General features: G+C 49.4%; 1 protein-coding gene across 1 annotated transcript in view; it reads left to right on the plus strand.

Annotated features, from left to right (window-relative positions):
- Nucleotides 1-18,939, plus strand: part of frmpd1a (FERM and PDZ domain containing 1a) — a 264,403-nt gene that overhangs the window by 219,171 nt on the left and 26,293 nt on the right. Inside the window, exons 12-14 of the mRNA XM_072517007.1 lie at nt 10,258-10,353; nt 10,438-10,620; nt 13,830-13,974. Coding sequence (XP_072373108.1) covers nt 10,258-10,353; nt 10,438-10,620; nt 13,830-13,974 — 424 coding nt within the window. The remainder of the gene's footprint in view (nt 1-10,257; nt 10,354-10,437; nt 10,621-13,829; nt 13,975-18,939) is intronic.

Below are 18,939 nucleotides of genomic sequence, written 5' to 3' on the forward strand. Positions count from 1 at the left end.
AGGGTTCACCAGGCGGTGGCAACCGTTCGTCGAATACCTCGCAGAAAGATAGATGGAATGGAAAAAAGAAGGCAGCAGCAGCAGCCCAGGATCGGGAGGGGGGTGGGGGGGGGTGGGGGGGGGGGGGAGGGGGAGGGGGGGTGGGGGGGGGGGGGGAGGAGGAACCAGAAGGACTCTCATGGTTGTTAATATATACTGTATAATATGTATAGGTCGTGCGACAGATAATTATATATTGGACTGTTAAATTATATTTTGGGAGAGTGTTACTTGTGATAAGGCAGTTGCCAATTAGGGCTAGTTTTCATTTTTGTTATTTATTATTTATTCATTTTTTGTTTATAAAATAGGTCATTGTTATTTGTGTTGTTATAATATTGTGTAAAGGATGCACAATGTACTGTGTTGGTTGACCAAAAATTTTCAATAAAATATTTATTAAAAAAAAAGAAAGCATACAGTTTCCACCAATGGTGCTCCAGCATATCAGGTACTGTAATACCTCTACTACCACACTATGCAATCGCCAACACAGAAACTCAAGACATCGACACTGACTGCATACAAATGGTGCACACGGCCGCTAGCGATGAAAAGACACAACAGACGTCGGAGAACAAATCCAAAGCTCAGGCAGCAGCTCTGCTCAGAAAGAAGTACTGCCAAGCTGCTACCGAAAACATTGTCGGCCTAGAAGACACGGTTGCCCCTGAGAGTGTGCAGCAACACAGTGATCAAGACCGTTAATTAAATGAGATAATAAACACAATGTGACACATATCCCAGCAGCTGCAAGAACAACAAACCAAAATGAAAGAATCATAGAAACCAATCGGCTAATCGTAAAGCAGCAAAATGCTGAGATGAGTGCCCTGCAGCACAGCATCAAGGACACACAGACAACGAGGTGCTACATGCAGGCACAATCCCTCTGAGGTTGTGGTTGAGCCCTGTGGTTCGCATCTTTAAGATGATACAAATTCTGCTGGTTGCGGGGTGCGCAGCTCTTTCGTACCCTCTTCAAAATTCAACTGCCCTTGCAGCACATGGACACCAGCCGATATTGAACATAGAACATAGAACATAGAAAATACAGCACAGAACAGGCCCTTCGGCCCACGATGTTGTGCCGAACCTTTGTCCTAGATTAATCATAGACAATCATAGATTATCATTGAATTTACAGTGCAGAAGGAGGCCATTCGGCCCTTTGAGTCTGCACCGCCTCTTGGAAAGAGCACCCTACCCAAACTCAACACCTTCACCCAACACCAAGGGCAATTTGGACATTAAGGGCAATTTATCATTGGCCAATTCACCTAACCTGCACATCTTTGGATTGTGGGAGGAAACCGGAGCACCCGGAGGAAACCCACGCAGACACGGGGAGGACGTGCAGACTCCGCACAGTCAGTGACCCAAGCCGGAATCGAACCTGGGACCCTGGAGCTGTGAAGCAGTTGTGCTATCCACAATGCTACCGTGCTGCCCTTGAGAACAAATAAATCTACACTATATCATTTAACCGTAATCCATGTACCTATCCAATAGCTGCTTGAAGGTCCCTAATGTTTCCGACTCAACTACTTCCACAGGCAGTGCATTCCATGCCCCCACTACTCTCTGGGTAAAGAACCTACCTCTGATATCCCTCCTATATCTTCCACCTTTCACTTTAAATTTGTGTCCCCTTGTAATGGTTTGTTCCACCCGGGGAAAAAGTCTCTGACTGTCTACTCTATCTATTCCCCTGATCATCTTATAAACCTCTATCAAGTCGCCCCTCATCCTTCTCCGTTCTAATGAGAAAAGGCCTAGCACCCTCAACCTTTCCTCGTAAGACCTACTCTCCATTCCAGGCAACATCCTGGTAAATCTTCTTTGCACCTTTTCCAAAGCTTCCACATCCTTCCTAAAATGAGGCGACCAGAACTGTACACAGTACTCCAAATGTGGCCTTACCAAAGTTTTGTACAGCTGCATCATCACCTCACGGCTCTTAAATTCAATCCCTCTGTTAATGAACGCGAGCACACCATAGGCCTTCTTCACAGCTCTATCCACTTGAGTGGCAACTTTCAAAGATGTATGAACATAGACCCCAAGATCTCTCTGCTCCTCCACATTGCCAAGAACTCTACCGTTAACCCTGTATTCCGCATTCATATTTGTCCTTCCAAAATGGACAACCTCACACTTTTCAGGGTTAAACTCCATCTGCCACTTCTCAGCCCAGCTCTGCATCCTATCTATGTCTCTTTGCAGCCGACAACAGCCCTCCTTACTATCCACAACTCCACCAATCTTCGTATCATCTGCAAATTTACTGACCCACCCTTCAACTCCCTCATCCAAGTCATTAATGAAAATCACAAACAGCAGAGGACCCAGAACTGAACCCTGCGGTACGCCACTGGTAACTGGGATCCAAGCTGAATATTTGCCATCCACCACCACTCTCTGACTTCTATCGGTTAGCCAGTTCGTTATCCAACTGGCCAAATTTCCCACTATCCCATGCCTCCTTACTTTCTGCATAAGCCTACCATGGGGAACTTTATCAAATGCCTTACTAAAATCCATGTACACTACATCCACTGCTTTACCTTCATCCACATGCTTGGTCACCTCCTCAAAGAATTCAATAAGATTTGTAAGGCAAGACCTACCCCTCACAAATCCGTGCTGACTATCCCTAATCAAGCAGTGTCTTTCCAGATGCTCAGAAATCCTATCCTTCAGTACCCTTTCCATTACTTTGCCTACCACCGAAGTAAGACTAACTGGCCTGTAATTCCCAGGGTTATCCCTAGTCCCTTTTTTGAACAGGGGCACGACATTCGCCACTCTCCAATCCCCTGGTAGCACCCCTGTTGACAGTGAGGACGAAAAGATCATTGCCAACGGCTCTGCAATTTCATCTCTTGCTTCCCATAGAATCCTTGGATATATCCCGTCAGGCCCGGGGGACTTGTCTATCCTCAAGTTTTTCAAAATGCCCAACACATCTTCCTTCCTAACAAGTATTTCCTCGAGCTTACCAATCTGTTTCACACTGTCCTCTCCAACAATATCGCCCCTCTCATTTGTAAATACAGAAGAAAAGTACTCGTTCAAGACCTCTCCTATCTCTTCAGACTCAATACACAATCTCCCGCTACTGTCCTTGATCGGACCTACCCTCGCTCTAGTCATTCTCATATTTCTCACATATGTGTAAAAGGCCTTGGGGTTTTCCTTGATCCTACCCGCCAAAGATTGTTCATGCCCTCTCTTAGCTCTCCTAATCCCTTTCTTCAGTTCCCTCCTGGCTATCTTGTATCCCTCCAATGCCCTGTCTGAACCTTGTTTCCTCAGCCTTACATAAGTCACCTTTTTCCTCTTAACAAGACATTCAACCTCTCTTGTCAACCATGGTTCCCTCACTCGACCATCTCTTCCCTGCCTGACAGGGACATACATATCAAGGACACGTAGCACCTGTTCCTTGAACAAGTTCCACATTTCACTTGTGTCCTTCCCTGCCAGCCTATGTTCCCAACTTATGCACTTCAATTCTTGTCTGACAACATCGTATTTACCCTTCCCCCAATTGTAAACCTTGCCCTGTTGCACGTACCTATCCCTCTCCATTACTAAAGTGAAAGTCACAGAATTGTGGTCACTATCTCCAAAATGCTCCCCCACTAACAAATCTATCACTTGCCCTGGCTCATTACCCAGTACTAAATCCAATATTGCCCCTCCTCTGGTCGGACAATCTACATACTGCGTTAGAAAAGCTTCCTGGACACACTGCACAAACACCACCCCATCCAAACTATTTGATCTAAAGAGTTTCCACTCAATATTTGGGAAGTTAAAGTCGCCCATGACTACTACCCTATGACTTCTGCACCTTTCCAAAATCTGTTTCCCAATCTGTTCCTCCACATCTCTGCTACTATTGGGGGGCCTATAGAAAACTCCTAACAAGGTGACTGCTCCTTTCCTATTTCTGACTTCAACCCATACTACCTCAGTAGGCTGATACTCCTCGAACTGCCTTTCTGCAGCTGTTATACTATCTCTAATTAATAATGCCACCCCCCCACCTCTTTTACCACCCTCCCTAATCTTATTGAAACATCTATAACCAGGGACCTCCAACAACCATTTCTGCCCCTCTTCTATCCAAGTTTCCGTGATGGCCACCACATCGTAGTCCCAAGTACCGATCCATGCCTTAAGTTCACCCACCTTATTCCTGATGCTTCTTGCAGCACAACAGTGAGCCCTGGTTTAGCAAGGAAATCTCTGAACCCAAATAAAACAGAACCACTTCCTTCAAAACATTTTTTCAAGTAGATTTAGAGTACCCAATTCATTTTTTCCAATTAAGGGACAATTTAGCGTGACCAATTCACCTACCCTGCACATCTTTGGGGGCGAAACCCACGCAGGCACGAGGAGAATGTGCAAACTCCTCACAGACAGTGACCCAGAGCCGGGATCGAACCTGGCTCCTCAGTGCCGTAGGCAGCAGTGCTAGCCACTGGGCCACCGTGCTGCCCTTCACTTCCTTCAAAACTTAATTGGGAAGTTGGACTGGCAGCAAAAGCCGGTAAGACACTTAAATGCCACAAGCTCAGGACAAAGAACACCCCACACATTGTAGATGGTGAAACAGCAGAATCAGCCAAGAGACTGATGCAGACTTTTAAAAATACTGGACACTTCTAAAGAGAATATCAGACCGGACTTCTGGTGACGGGGCGGGAGGCAGCCGCACACTGGAGGGCTCCTGCTCGGTAATTAAAATTTTGGCGTTTTAAAGCCCGGTCCCGGGGGCAACGGAGGCTGAAAAAGCTTTAAGAAGGCAGAGGGAGGAGGAATGTCCAAGTTTGGGAGAAAAACGGCTGTGAAGAAGGCGGTTAGAACATAGAACATAGAACATAGAACGATACAGCGCAGTACAGGCCCTTCGGCCCACGATGTTGCACCGAAACAAAAGCCATCTAACCTACACTATGCCATTATCATCCATATGTTTATCCAATAAACTTTTAAATGCCCTCAATGTTGGCGAGTTCACTACTGTAGCAGGTAGGGCATTCCACGGCCTCACTACTCTTTGCGTAAAGAACCTACCTCTGACCTCTGTCCTATATCTATTACCCCTCAGTTTAAAGCTATGTCCCCTCGTGCCAGCCATTTCCATCTGCGGGAGAGGGCTCTCACTGTCCACCCTATCTAACCCCCTGATCATTTTGTATGCCTCTATTAAGTCTCCTCTTAACCTTCTTCTCTCCAACGAAAACAACCTCAAGTCCATCAGCCTTTCCTCATAAGATTTTCCGTCCATACCAGGCAACATCCTGGTAAATCTCCTCTGCACCCGCTCCAAAGCCTCCACGTCCTTCCTATAATGCGGTGACCAGAACTGTACGCAATACTCCAAATGCGGCCGTACCAGAGTTCTGTACAGCTGCAACATGACCTCCTGACTCCGGAACTCAATCCTTCTACCAATAAAGGCCAACACTCCATAGGCCTTCTTCACAACCCTATCAACCTGGGTGGCAACTTTCAGGGATCTATGTACATGGACACCTAGATCCCTCTGCTCATCCATACTTCCAAGAACTTTACCATTAGCCAAATATTCCGCATTCCTGTTATTCCTTCCAAAGTGAATCACCTCACACTTCTCTACATTAAACTCCATTTGCCACCTCTCAGCCCAGCTCTGCAGCTTATCTATATCCCTCTGTATCCTGCTACATCCTTCCACACTATCGACAACACCACCGACTTTAGTATCGTCTGCAAATTTACTCACCCACCCTTCTGCGCCTTCCTCTAGGTCATTGATAAAAATGACAAACAGCAAGGTTAATGAAAGTCCGCCGGTGAATGGAAAATTCAGCGCAGGAACTGTAAGGAAAGCAGAGGCTGGAGCACCAGGAGAGGCTGCACAGCTCACAGTAGAAGAAATGACCAAGGTGATGGCTGTGGAACTTGAAAAACAGTTCACAAAATACATGGAAGCGATGAAGAAGGAGATGGGGACGGTATTGAAAGTGCTGGTGGAGGAGGCGATTGCCCCGGTGAGGGCGGTGGTATCAAGCGCAGCGACAGAGTTGCGGGAGCAGGGTGAGACACTGAAGGAAGTGGAAGAGGCACTAGCGCAACACAGTGATCAACTCACCTCAATGGGGAAGGAGTTGCGGAGGGTGATGGAGACCAACAAGGGTCTGCGAGCCAAAATGGAGGACCTGGAAAACAGATCCAGGCGGCAGAATCTGAGGATTGTGGGTCTGCCCGAAGGGGTGGAAGGCCCGAGGCCGACGGAGTATTTTGCCACGATATTGGCGAAGCTATTGGAGGAGGGGGACGATATGAACTAGATTGGGCTCATCGGTCGTGGAGGCCTATACCAAAGGCGAGTGAACCGCCAAGAGTAGTAACTGTGTGTTTCCGTAGGTATAGCGTGAATGAGAAAATCCTGTGCTGGGCAAAGCAGAGACGGGAGGTGAAGTGGGCTGGAGCTGGTACATCCATATACCAGGACTTTACGGTGGAACTGGCGAGGAGGCGGGCTGCCTTCAGCCGGGTGAAGAAGGCAAGGTACATCAGCAAGGTGCAGTGCGGCATAGTATATCCAGCTAAGTTGAGGGTGACCTACAAATCCAAGGACTTTTATTTTGGGACGGCGGAAGCAGCGGAGGAGTTTGCGAAGGCAGAAGGACTGTGGCAGAATTGAGAAATGGTCGTGTACCGATGTAGCCTCATGTAACTTTATTTTTTCACTGCGTGTTGGTGTATGTACTAAATGAGTCGACGCTGTACATATTTGGACAAGGGAAGAGATGGGACTTTCATTTGAAATGATGGTTCTTTGGGGCTTGGGTGTGGATGCGGGGGTTGTGTGCTAAAGGGGATTTCTCGGTTTTCCTGGGACCGGGCAAGGGGGAAGGAGACCCGGGCGGGGGCCTCCACGCTGGCCGGTTTAAGCCGGCCAGCGAATGGGAGTGAGGTGGGGGAGGGGCTGCGGCCACCGGAGCCTGGTAGAACAGGTTTTGATGAGTCTAGCCGGGGTGAAAAGTTGGGGGAAGGAACCAAGGTTGGGGGGAGGAGTTTACAAGCGGAAGTGGAGGGGAGGAGTCTGGGAGGGGGGGGGGGGGTTGGGGGGGGGGTGTACAATTCTTGGGTGTCATTCACGGTACTCTTTCGGGGATTGGATGGCATTGAATATTAGGAGGGGGTTGGGGGGATGGACTATATATGTCAGTGGTGACCATAGGCGATTCCTGATTCCTTTTTCTTTTTTCCTTTTTTTTTCCACCTTGGGAGGGTTTGTTTTATTTGATGCTAATATTGTCAGGTGGGTTGTTGTTTGGGAGGTGGTGGGAGGATGGGATCGTTGTTGTTGATAAGGGGATTGACATTGTATTCGTTACCATTTACTGTTTGTTGGTGTGGTGTAAATTCTGAAGAAAATGTGAAAACGGAGAATTAAAATATTTTTAAAAGAAAAGAGACTATCAGACCAAGCTAGAGTCACAGACAGACTCTCGGTGGTTGTGGCAAGGCCTAAACATCATAACGGGCTACAAAGCGAAGCCGAGCAGTATCTCCAGCAGCAGCGCACCCCTCCCTGATGAACTCAATGCATTCTATGCTCGGTTCGAGCAGGAAACCAACGATCCGCTGTCGAGAACCTCAGCTGCCCATAACACACCCATACCCACCATCACAGCTTCCGAAGTCAGATCGGCCTTCTTGAAAGTGAACCCTCCGAAGACGATGGATCCGGACGGAATCCCTGGTCGTGCACTCAGAACCTGCGTGGACCAGCTGGCATATGTGTTCGCGGACATCTTTAACCTGTCCCTACTCCACACCGAGGTCCCCACCTGCTTCAAGAAGACCACCATCATACCGGTGCCGAAGAAGAACCAGGCAATGTGCCTCAATGACTACCGTCCGGTGGCCCTGACTTCAGTCGTAATGAAGTGCTTCGAGAGGTTGGTCATGAAGCGCATCACCTCCATACTCTCAGAACGCCTTGATCCACTGCAATTTGCATAACACCGCAACCAGTCCACAGCAGACGCCATCTCCCTAGCCCTACACTCATCCCTAGAGCATCTCGACAACAAGCACTCCACATCAGAGTCCTATTTATTGACTACAGCTCCGCCTTCAACACCATAATCCCAGCCAAGCTCATATCAAAGCTCCAAAACCTAGGACTTGGCTCCTCACTTTGCAACTGAATCTTCGACTTTCTGACCCAAAGATCAAAATCAGTAAGAATAACCAACAACACCTCCTCCACAATAGTCCTCAATACCGGGGCCCCGCAAGGCTGCGTACTTAGCTCCCTACTCTACTCTCTGTACACACACGACTGCGTTGCAAAATTTGGTTCCAACTCCAACTACAAGTTTGCTGACGATATGACCATAGTGGTCCGGATCTCGAATAATGACGAGTCAGAATACAGGAGGGAGACAGAGAACCTAGTGGAGTGGTGCAGCAACAACAATCTATCCCTCAATGCCAGGAAAACTAAAGAGCTGGTCATTGACTTCAGGAAGCAAATTACTGTACACACCCCTGTCAGCATCAATGGGACCGAGGTGGAGATGGTTAACAGTTTCAAATTCCTAGGGGTACACATCTCCAAAAACCTGTCCTGGTCCACCCCTGTCGACGCTACCACCAAGAAAGCACAACAGCGCTTATACTTCCTCAGGAAACAAAGGAAATTTGGCATGTCCACATTAACTCTTACCAACTTTTATAGATGCACCATAGAAAGCATCCTATCTGACTGCATCACAGCCTGGTATGGTAACTGGTTGGCCCAAGACTGCAAGAAACTTCAGAGAGTTGTGAACACAGCCCAGTCCATCACACAAACCTGCCTCCCATCCATTGACTCCATCTACACCTCCTGCTGCCTGGGGAAGCGAGCAGCATAATCAAAGACCCCTCCCACCCGGCTTACTTACTCTTCCAACTTCTTCCATCGGGCAGGAGATACAAAAGTCTGAGAACACGCACGAACAGACTCAAAAACAGCTTCTTCCCCGCTGTTACCAGACTCCTAAACGACCCTCTTATGGACTGACCTGATTAACACTACACCCCTGTATGCTTCATCCGATGCCACTGTTTATGTAGTTACATTGTGTACCTTGTGTTGCCCTATTATGTATTTCTTTTATTTTGTTTTCTTCCCATGTACTTAATGATCTGTTGAGCTGCTCGCAGAAAAATACTTTTCACTGTACCTTGGTACACTTGACAATAAACAAAATCCAATCCCCCAAAAATTTGCATGTGTACAATTTGACCCATTTTACAAATTCATGTATTTGTAAATAGTTCATACATGCATCTAAATGATTTAACAATCATCTTGAAAAAGAGGAGGATGTAATCCGACCACTATGTGACGTGACAACAGGAGAATGTGACTGGAGCACACCAGGGGTGCAGCAGAACGTGGATCGCACTTTTGTTTTCTGAATTTAGAGTATCCAATTAATTTTTTCCAATTAAGGGGCAATTTAGCGTGGCCAATCCATCTACCCTACACATCCTTTGGGTTGTGGGGGCGAAACCCAGGCAAACACAGGGAGAATGTGCAAACTCCACACGGACAGTGACCCAGAGCCGGGATTGAACCTGGGACTTCGGTGTCGTGAGGCAGCAGTGCTAACCACTGAGCCACCGTGCTGCCCCAGAACGCGGATAGCAAGCATAGAGTCCCGTCGCATATTGAATAGCTCCTTCGTCAATAGTAATTAATATTAGTTAATTATTTGTATTTTGCCATAGTATCCAACTGTATCTATTGTTCACATCGAAGAAACCTTTATAGTGTTTAGTTTGTTAATCGCTTTGTCCTTTAACAAAGCCGTATGTTCTCTAATTGATTCAACTACAAAGACATTGCCAACTGAACATAGAGAACATTACAAGTGTATTTGATGTACAAGCAATTGCTGAGTCATACCTACTGGGAATGCATGTCCCGATTTCCTGATGGGCACTTCCTGCAGGCATGACCCTGTGCTGGGAATCCAACTCAGAAAATTGCAGGCATGCTTCCCATTAATTTCTATTCAAAATTCTTTGGCTACTTCTGGACAAATGCTCCCATATGTACGACTCCATGCTGGGAACTTCCTTTCATTAAAATTTTCTGCTTCGTATATTTGCATTCAAATTTACTAATAGCTTTCTTCATTCTGTTTGAAGCAACTGATATCGACAGCACAGGTCCGGCTTAATTACCTAAACATACTTGGTGATCTTCGAACATACGGAGGGAAAACCTTTAATGTAACCCTTCTGGTAGGTAGAGAAAAGGGAAAGGGTTCCTTTTAAACTCTGTTTTTGGTTCTTCAATAAATTTCTAATGAAATGTGCTTTCTCTAGCTACAGGACAGAGAATCATTTATTACATTGCTGGTCGGAGCCAAGTATGGTATCAGCCAGATTATTAATAGCAAGCTCAATATTATAAACCAGCTAACAAACTTCAACAACATCAGGAAGTTGGAGTTGACTTTCGAATGTGACAAGGTCAGCATGGTGAACATCTATCTTGTGGATGTGAAGGTAAATGATGTGTGTGCCAGCTCCTTGTTCAAAGGACACTGTGCTTTATCTCGCATAAGCTGTTACTCAAAACTCAGTTTCTGTACCCCAAGCCCAATTACTCCTGTCCTCAGTTCTCCAATGTGTTGAACTATTGACTCTTACCCTGGTCCATTGCCAGAAACTGTGTGGCTGGCAGATAAAATGGGCTCAAGTAACTTAGCCGTTCTGTTGCCACTAGGATCCCAGTGTCACAAGATCTGACCGTTTTTAATTCAGGTCTGAGGTGGGGAAGCCACTGCTATTTCCTGCCAGGTCAATACTGGGAGTGATGTGGATTAACCTCAGTAAAAGTAAATGTTATTGGTTCTTGTGCGATGAGGAGCAACAGGAGTGCTCCTCTGGTCCCCACAGAAAAACTTTGGCCTCTCCTTCCCAGACATTTGAGCTCACCCTTCCTGAACACGAGTCACCCGAGAACACAAACTCACCACCTGCTGGTGTGGGAAAGTGTAATCTGTCGTGGAACAATATGGGTTACATGGATAATGTGGCTGATATGCAGCGATGTGGGCTGTTATGGGCCAGGGTTTAAAAACTCCAAAGTGTATTAGGGAGTTCACCTGACCTATAACTTTTTCTTGAATTTGGCTAGGATGAGCACAAGAGCCTTCACTTAGGTGTGATTCAACAGTCTTCCTAGACATTAATCAAAATAAGCTTTATTCTAAGAACTTAGTTAACATAACAGCTACAGTAATCTATGTATAAGACTTAATGAATTCCCCCTTAACTATTCCAATTCAAAAACAAAATCCCATAAACCAAAAACTCCTTTTCAAGGGTGTGATTCAGCACTCTACATTCTCATTTGAATAAGACTGGCTTTTCCTGAGATTCGGACTTCGTCTCACCAGCAAGTTTAAACCTTTACAGAAAGCAAACCATATCTTTTAAGTTTCCAAAACAGCAGGTAGCTATAATCAATGTTTTGTTTACTGGAACAGATATTTAAAATGGAAATAGAGAGAGACAGGCCAAAACACTTCTTTGTTCTGTCTGAGTCCACAGCAGTCAAAACTGAAATGAAAGCAAAACCAAAAATCTCATAGAGCCACAGCCCAGCGCCACCTACACAATGACATCACTTAAGCCATGTGATAAGACAAATTCTTTCTTAAAGGGACACTCCCATGACAGGGCTGATATGGGGAAGAATGGGCTGATATGGGAAGGTCTAGGCTGATACAGGGTGGCATCTTATGCCAGGGTCTTATGGTCTTATGGTCTTATGGTCTTATGGCATGGACTGATATGGGGAAATGTGGGCAGATATGGGGCAGTACAGGCATATTTGGGGAGATATGGACTGGTATGCGGCTGTACAGACTGGTATGGGAAAGCGTGGACCTCTGTGGATCAATGTGAACTTCTTTCGTATGGTGTGGGCTGATCTAGAATCATACAATGATACAGCACAGAAAGTGTTCATTTAGCCTATCGTACCTATGCTGGTTCTTGATAAATGTAGGCAAATTTCCCTTTAAAAATGCTATTTGGGGAACATAGAGTTGGTAAGGAAAAAGCTGTGAATGTGCTGATTTGGTCATGTGCCCTAATATGGTCCTCTCACTTGCACTATATCTTTGATTATCGTACCATCAAAAATGGGCCAGAATTTTCTGCCAAGGCAACAATGAGTTTCACAGCGCTTGTCAGTATTATTGTGAAAATTGTTCAGTAACTTGTGGTGAGGAAAAGAAACCCAGTGAACTGTGAATTTCCAGAAGTTACTGAACACTTTATACTGCTCCATTGTTAGCCTTGTATTAACAAAACTCACCCAAACCCTCCCCATAACTTTCAGGAAATAGTTTGTTATGAGCATTAATTGTCAATTAAACTCACTTAAATTCCTACATTAGAACAGTGCCGTACAATTCAAAAGTCCTCCATAATTTTAAAGCACTTTGAGGTGCCTGGAGATTGTGAAAGGTGCTATAAAAATGCAAGTCTTCCTTTTAGAATGATAGGGGGTTGTATTCTCCGCTGCCCGACTCCGAAATCGTGTTCGGCGATTGAGTGGAGAATGGGCTCTGACGCCAAAATCAGGGCCGGCGCAGTTTGGCGTGGCGGCAGCGGACTGTGTCCAGCGATGCCACACTTGGCTGGGATCCGTGACGCTGGCCGGGGGTCTTCTGCGAGAGCTGGGAGGGACTGTTGGGGGGTGGCCAGGGGGTGGGCTGTGGGGTTGCGGATGGCCGGTTGGGTCCGCACACGGCTGTTGTACGGCGCAACTGCTGCAGGTCGTCAGCCGGGCCCATACGCGACCCTGCCGTTTTCAGCGTGGGAGGCGGGAGTTTCAGTCGGCGCTGGTGCTAGCCCTTCACTGGTACCAGGGGCGAAATTCTCCTACCCGCCCCGCCACATTTCTGCGTCGACCGGCCGGCGGGAGTCTCCGTAACACCGGCCGGTCAATGGGGTTTCCCATTGTGGGGCAGCCCCACGCCGTCGGGAAACCCCCCGGTGCCGGCAGAACGGAGACTCCCGCCGGCGGAGAATGACGCCCCAGAATCGGTGTGGGATTCCCGCCGATTTCTTTCACGTAAACTTCCCGCAGATTCTCCATTCGATCCGGCACTTAGCCACAGGAACGGAGAATCCAGCCCTGGGTGAGTACTCAACACCCTATGGAGATTTTTAGTGTTGAGATTTATTTTTCTGCAATTCAAATCCATCTCTCCTGCCCAGAACAACAAGTCAAACCACCCAAGTCTCATTTCAACGTGTACTAAATTGTTGCAAGAGATTTGCAACATTATAATTTTTTTAGTTTTGCATTTTTCTTTTTTCTCTCAATTTCATTCAATCTTTTTATCCCTCTCTTTATCTCTCTTTCTGCCCCTGATTTGACCAAATTCACCCTCTCTCCCTATTGTTCCTCTGCTTTTTTTCTCAATCCTTAAATCTCTGTGGTTAAGGATTGCTTTACCCCATTATTCACTCAGATCCCAGGTTCCCTGTTGCCCTCGCTTATCAAATCACACTTCCTGCAGCTTGTTTTTTCAAGCTGAAGCATGAAGGAATACACCTAACCAAGGGAAGACACTAAAAAGATGTCCACTTCAGCAAATTCTAGACCAATAATGTTAAAATGAAAGAGTTGGTACCAGTTGAAGTCTATGGCTGGGTTAAGCGTTCAATTACTGATGGTATGCTTCTGTTTACAGTCCCTAACATTGTTACTGGAATCTCACCATGCCAAAGACCTTGTGTGCTTGATTGCTGGCTATCACAAGCTGTATGTGAACTCCACGGACTCCATCTTCACCTGGCCTAACAGTTATCAAAGTCAGACGCTTATAAGTGAAGAAGGTAATACTTAGGTTATTGTTTGTTTTTAATCAGGAATTCCAGTTTTATTCTCATCATTCTTTTTGCCCAAGAAAGTACACTTCCAAATGTGAATTTTGTTTTTATTGTCACTGCCTCTGACAGAACTATCTTTCTTATGCTTTTTGTCAGCGCTGAAAATTTGAAGGAGGGATTTTTTCAATGTATACAAAGGCTGAGCACCGTAGTTATTGGCAATCTTGTGTTACGGACAGGAAGGGGTTTAATTTATGCAGCTGTAATTTCTCCTCTCACCACGTGTCCATGAACAGAAAGTTGTTTTGATTTGCTTCCCCTTTTTAAGTGGCGGCATATTTCCCAACCCCTCGGATTTGGTGTGACCCAATTTCTATTAATAACTCCATGACAAACACATGATAGGATGAACTCAAAGGGTTAAATATATTTGCACATACTTAAAACACAGGAGGACGTGGCCCCCTATGCACTCATACAGTAAAAGAAGGATAGAGAAAGACTTACGGGTCAAAGACCACAGAGAAAACAATTATTGTTTCACTTGAGACCAGAGTCCAAAATCAAAATCGAATGAGGTATTCATCTCAAAGGCCAGCAGATTGAGAACTTATGCTGTATAATTCAAACTTTTCCAGTGGAGTTGACATCACATGAGAAAATAGGCACACAGAGCTGAATCCATCTTGTACGCAATGGTACAGAGATTTCAGTAGAAACAGTGTAGATGGAACCAGGTATTCAATTTAGGCAGAGTCCATTTTCTTGTAGATGGTAAAATGGCAGGCTGAGTTTACAGTACAGCAAGGTAGTATAATTGCTTCCACCAGCTAGAGGTTCATGTCACATTTGAACATAGGAAATAGGAGTAGAAGTAGGCCATTCAGCCCCTTGAGCCTGATCCACCATTCGATAAGATGATGGCTGGTCTGTTTTTGTTTCAGGTTCTATATTCCCATGTACCCCCTGATAACCTTTGATTCCCTTGACAACAATAATCTATCTACCTCCTCCTTAAAAATATTCAATGCTCCTACCCCCACTGCCTTCTGAGGCAGAGAGTTCAAAGCCTCACAACCATCTGAGAGAAAGAAATTTTCCTCAGCTCTTTCCTAAAAGGGTGACTCATAATTTTAAACCAGTGCCCCATGTTTCCGGACTCACCCACAAGGGATGAAACACCCTTTCCACGTCCAGCTTGTCAAGACCATTCAGGATCTTATATACTTCAATCAAGTCACCCCTCACTCTTCTAAACTCCAGTGGAAACAAGCACAATCTGTCCAACCTTTTCTCATTCCAGGTAAACCTCCTCTGACCTGTCTCCAACACATTTATATTTCTCCTTAAATAAGGAGATCAAAACTACACACAGTATTCGAGATGTGGGGCGAAATTCTCCGTTATCGGCGGAAAGTCCGCCGATCAGCGCAAAAAACGGCGCAAATCCCACTTGCGTCACGTCATAAAAATGGGACGATAGTCTCCGGCCCGAAATGGGCTAGCAGCGACGTAACGGGATCCGCGCTTGCGCAGTGGTTCACGCCGTGCAGCGTCATACGCGCTGCACGGCGTGACGGCTCATAAGGCCGCACAGCTCCCCCCCACCCGACCGGAACACCCGACCGCAACACCCGACTGGATGGCTGGCCGTCGCTCAGCCCCGAGGTTCGAGTCACGCGATGTGGAGGTGCTCCTGGACGCGGTGGAGCAGAGGAGGGACGCCCTGTATCCCGGGCACGGCCGCAGAGTTGCCCCACGCCACAGCCGGCGTCTGTGGAGGGAAGTGGCAGAGGCCGTCACCGCTGCGGCCCTGACACCACGGACAGGCACCCAGTGCCACAAGAAGGTGAACGACCTCGTCAGAGCAGGCAGGGTGAGCCTCCCCCATATCCCCCCTCCCCATATCCCCCCTCCCCCATATTCCCCCCTCCGCCATATCCCCCCTCCCCCCTCCCCATATCCCCCATACCCCCCTCCCCCATATCCCCCATACCCCCCTCCCCCATATCCCCCATATCCCCCCTCCCCATATCCCCCATATCCCCCCTCCCCCATATCCCCCCTCCCCCATATCCCCCCTCCCCCATATCCCCCCTCCCCCATATCCCCCCTCCCCCATATTCCCCCTCCCCCATATCCCCCCCTCCCCCATATCCCCCATATCCCCCTCCCCCATATCCCCCCTCCCCATATCCCCCCTCCCCCATATCCCCCCTCCCCCATATCCCCCCTCCCCCATATCCCCTCCCCTCCCCCATATCCCCCATATCCCCCCTCCCCCATATCCCCCCTCCCCCATATCCCTCATATCCCCCATATCCCCCCTCCCCATATCCCCCCTCCCCATATCCCCCCTCCCCCATATCCCCCCTCCCCCATATCCCCCCTCCCCCATATCCCCCATATCCCCCCTCCCCCATATCCCCCCTCCCATATCCCCCTCCCCCATATCCCCCCTCCCCCATATCCCCCTCCCCCATATCGCCCCTCCCCCATATCCCCCCTCCCCATATCCCCCCTCCCCCATATCCCCCCTCCCCATATCCCCCCTCCCCATATCCCCCCTCCCCCATATGCCCCCTCCCCAAATGCCCCCCTCCCCCATATCCCCCCTCCCCCATGTCACCCCCTCCCCCATATCCCCCCTCCCCCATATCCCCCCTCCCCCATATCCCCCCCTCCCCCATATCCCCCCTCCCCATATCCCCCATATCCCCCCTCCACATATCCCCCTCCCCCATATCCCCCCTCCCCCATTTCCCCATATCCCCCATATCCCCCCTCCCCCATAGCCCCCCTCCCCCATATCCCCCCTCCCCCATATCCCCCCTCCCCCATATCCCCCCTCCCCCATATCCCCCCTCCCCCATATCCCCCCTCCCCCATATCCCCCATATCCCCCCTGCCCCATATCCCCCCTCCCCCATATCCCCCCTCCCCCATATCCCCCATATCCCCCCTCCCCCATATCCCCCTTCCCCCATATCCCCACTCCCCCATATCCCCCCTCCCACATATCCCCCATATCCCCCCTCCCACATATCCCCCATATCCCCCCTCCCCCATATCCCCCCTCCCCCATATCCCCCCTCCCCCATATCCCCCCCTCCCCATATCCTCCCCTCCCCCATATCCCCCCTCCCCCATATCCCCCATATCCCCAAGTGAATCCAGCCCTAACCTTAACCTCTGCAATGCACGCGCAACCGATGGCGTGCATTCATATACCTGCCTAACACTGTTGCCTTTTACCCCTGCCACCACCCCCCCCCCCCACAGGAGAAGCGCGCACACAACAATAGGGAGCATGTGAGGACTGGAGGAGGGCCCGCTGATGAGAGGCCACTGACCGTACACAACGCCACTGCTGTCACCAACACGCTCCACCATCGCAGAAACACTCACCACGGTTGGGCACTTTAGTGATGAGGCGTCTGGTACACTCACTGGTGCGCACAACACAGCCGTCCCGGTACAGCAGGTGGAGGTAGGAGCAGCAGAGGGACCGGGCGGTCGGAGGGCAGCCCAGGCCAAGCGAACATCTGCCGCCCAGATGGATCCCGGGTTCCTGCAGTTACCACACCCACACATAGATCCGATGCAACCACCGACCCGGAGACGAGCGAAGAGGGTGACGGGCGGCTTGCGGCGGTCGCAGGTGGAGGAGTCCACCCGCGTCCAGGAGCTGGGAGTGGTCCCGGTCATGCGTGCCACCCAGGCTGACACCGCACGGGTGGCGTCCGCGGTGGAGGCAATGGTTGCGACGGTGTCAGACATGGGGAACGGTTTGCGAGGCCTGGGGCTTTCCGTGCAGGCGGCATCTGTGGCCCAGGAAATGGCTGCCCTCTCTCAGGAGGCCATGAGCCAGTGCCAGCGCCAGATGGCAGAGGCGCTCAACGCCATAGCCCAGTCTCTGCAGGCCATGGCCCAGTCTCAGCAGGCCATGGCCCAGTCTCTGCAGGCCATGGCCCAGTCTCAGCAGGCCATCGCTGAGGGCATCGGTGCCAGTGGCCATGTGCGAGCCGGCGTCGCACTGTCACAGACAGGGTTGGCCAACACCCTGGGCTCCATGGCTGCAAACCTGCAGACCCCTGTCGATACCAGCACGGGCCTCCAGGACAGGCAGCGCCAGATGTCGGGGGGGCGTCGGATGGCCAGTCCGTTCGCATCCCCCACACATGTAGAGGCCTGGGGGCCATCGGGCACCCCGAGGGAGGAGGAGGTGGTGTGGTCCGTCCCGGCTCCCTCTGTAGGGGAGGTCCCGGTACACCGCGACACCTCGGACTCCCCCCCTTCCGTCCCAGGTGCATCGGGTGGGCAACGGGCAGGACAGGCTGGCAGCCCCAGGAAACGGCCGCCAAAGGGATCCAGTGTCAGAGGGCAGGAATCACAGGAGTCCACCTCCAGTTCTGCTGTACCATCTGGGGAACCACGTAGACGTAGTCAAAGGGCCCGTAAGGCCAAACAATTAGACACTGAGTAAGTTGGCACGGGTGCAGGGCACAGATGAGTTTTAGGGGCTAGGGCACGTGCATGAACTCCTTTGGTTATTAAAGTCAATGTTACACCTACCGAAGCTGCCATTGTGCTCTGTCCAAAGTGTGCGGGCGTGTCATGTACGTTGAGCGCAAGTGTGTGTGTGAGGGGTAGTCTTACCTCAGCCCCAGGTGAGTATGCCCCCTTCCCCCTGGGCCGCCATCAACATCCCCCCGGGCAGAGGACAGGACCGTGCGCTGCAGTGTCACAGCCGCATGCAGGGATGGTCCGGGTGGATGGTGGTACTGTGGCCATGGCTCAGACATAGTCCAACGATGTAGAGCCAGGAGCTCATCGCAGGGCGGGTTGTCATCATCCTCCATGGCCTGCGATAGACACGCGTCCACCCGCAACTGTGTGAGCCCGGCCCGTTGTGCCGCCAGTGGATCGGCAATGGGGGGGGGGGGGGGGGGGTGGTGTGCATGCGGGTGG

This window comes from Scyliorhinus torazame, chromosome 9 (assembly GCF_047496885.1).
Source record: "Scyliorhinus torazame isolate Kashiwa2021f chromosome 9, sScyTor2.1, whole genome shotgun sequence".
Classification (NCBI taxonomy): domain Eukaryota; kingdom Metazoa; phylum Chordata; class Chondrichthyes; order Carcharhiniformes; family Scyliorhinidae; genus Scyliorhinus; species Scyliorhinus torazame.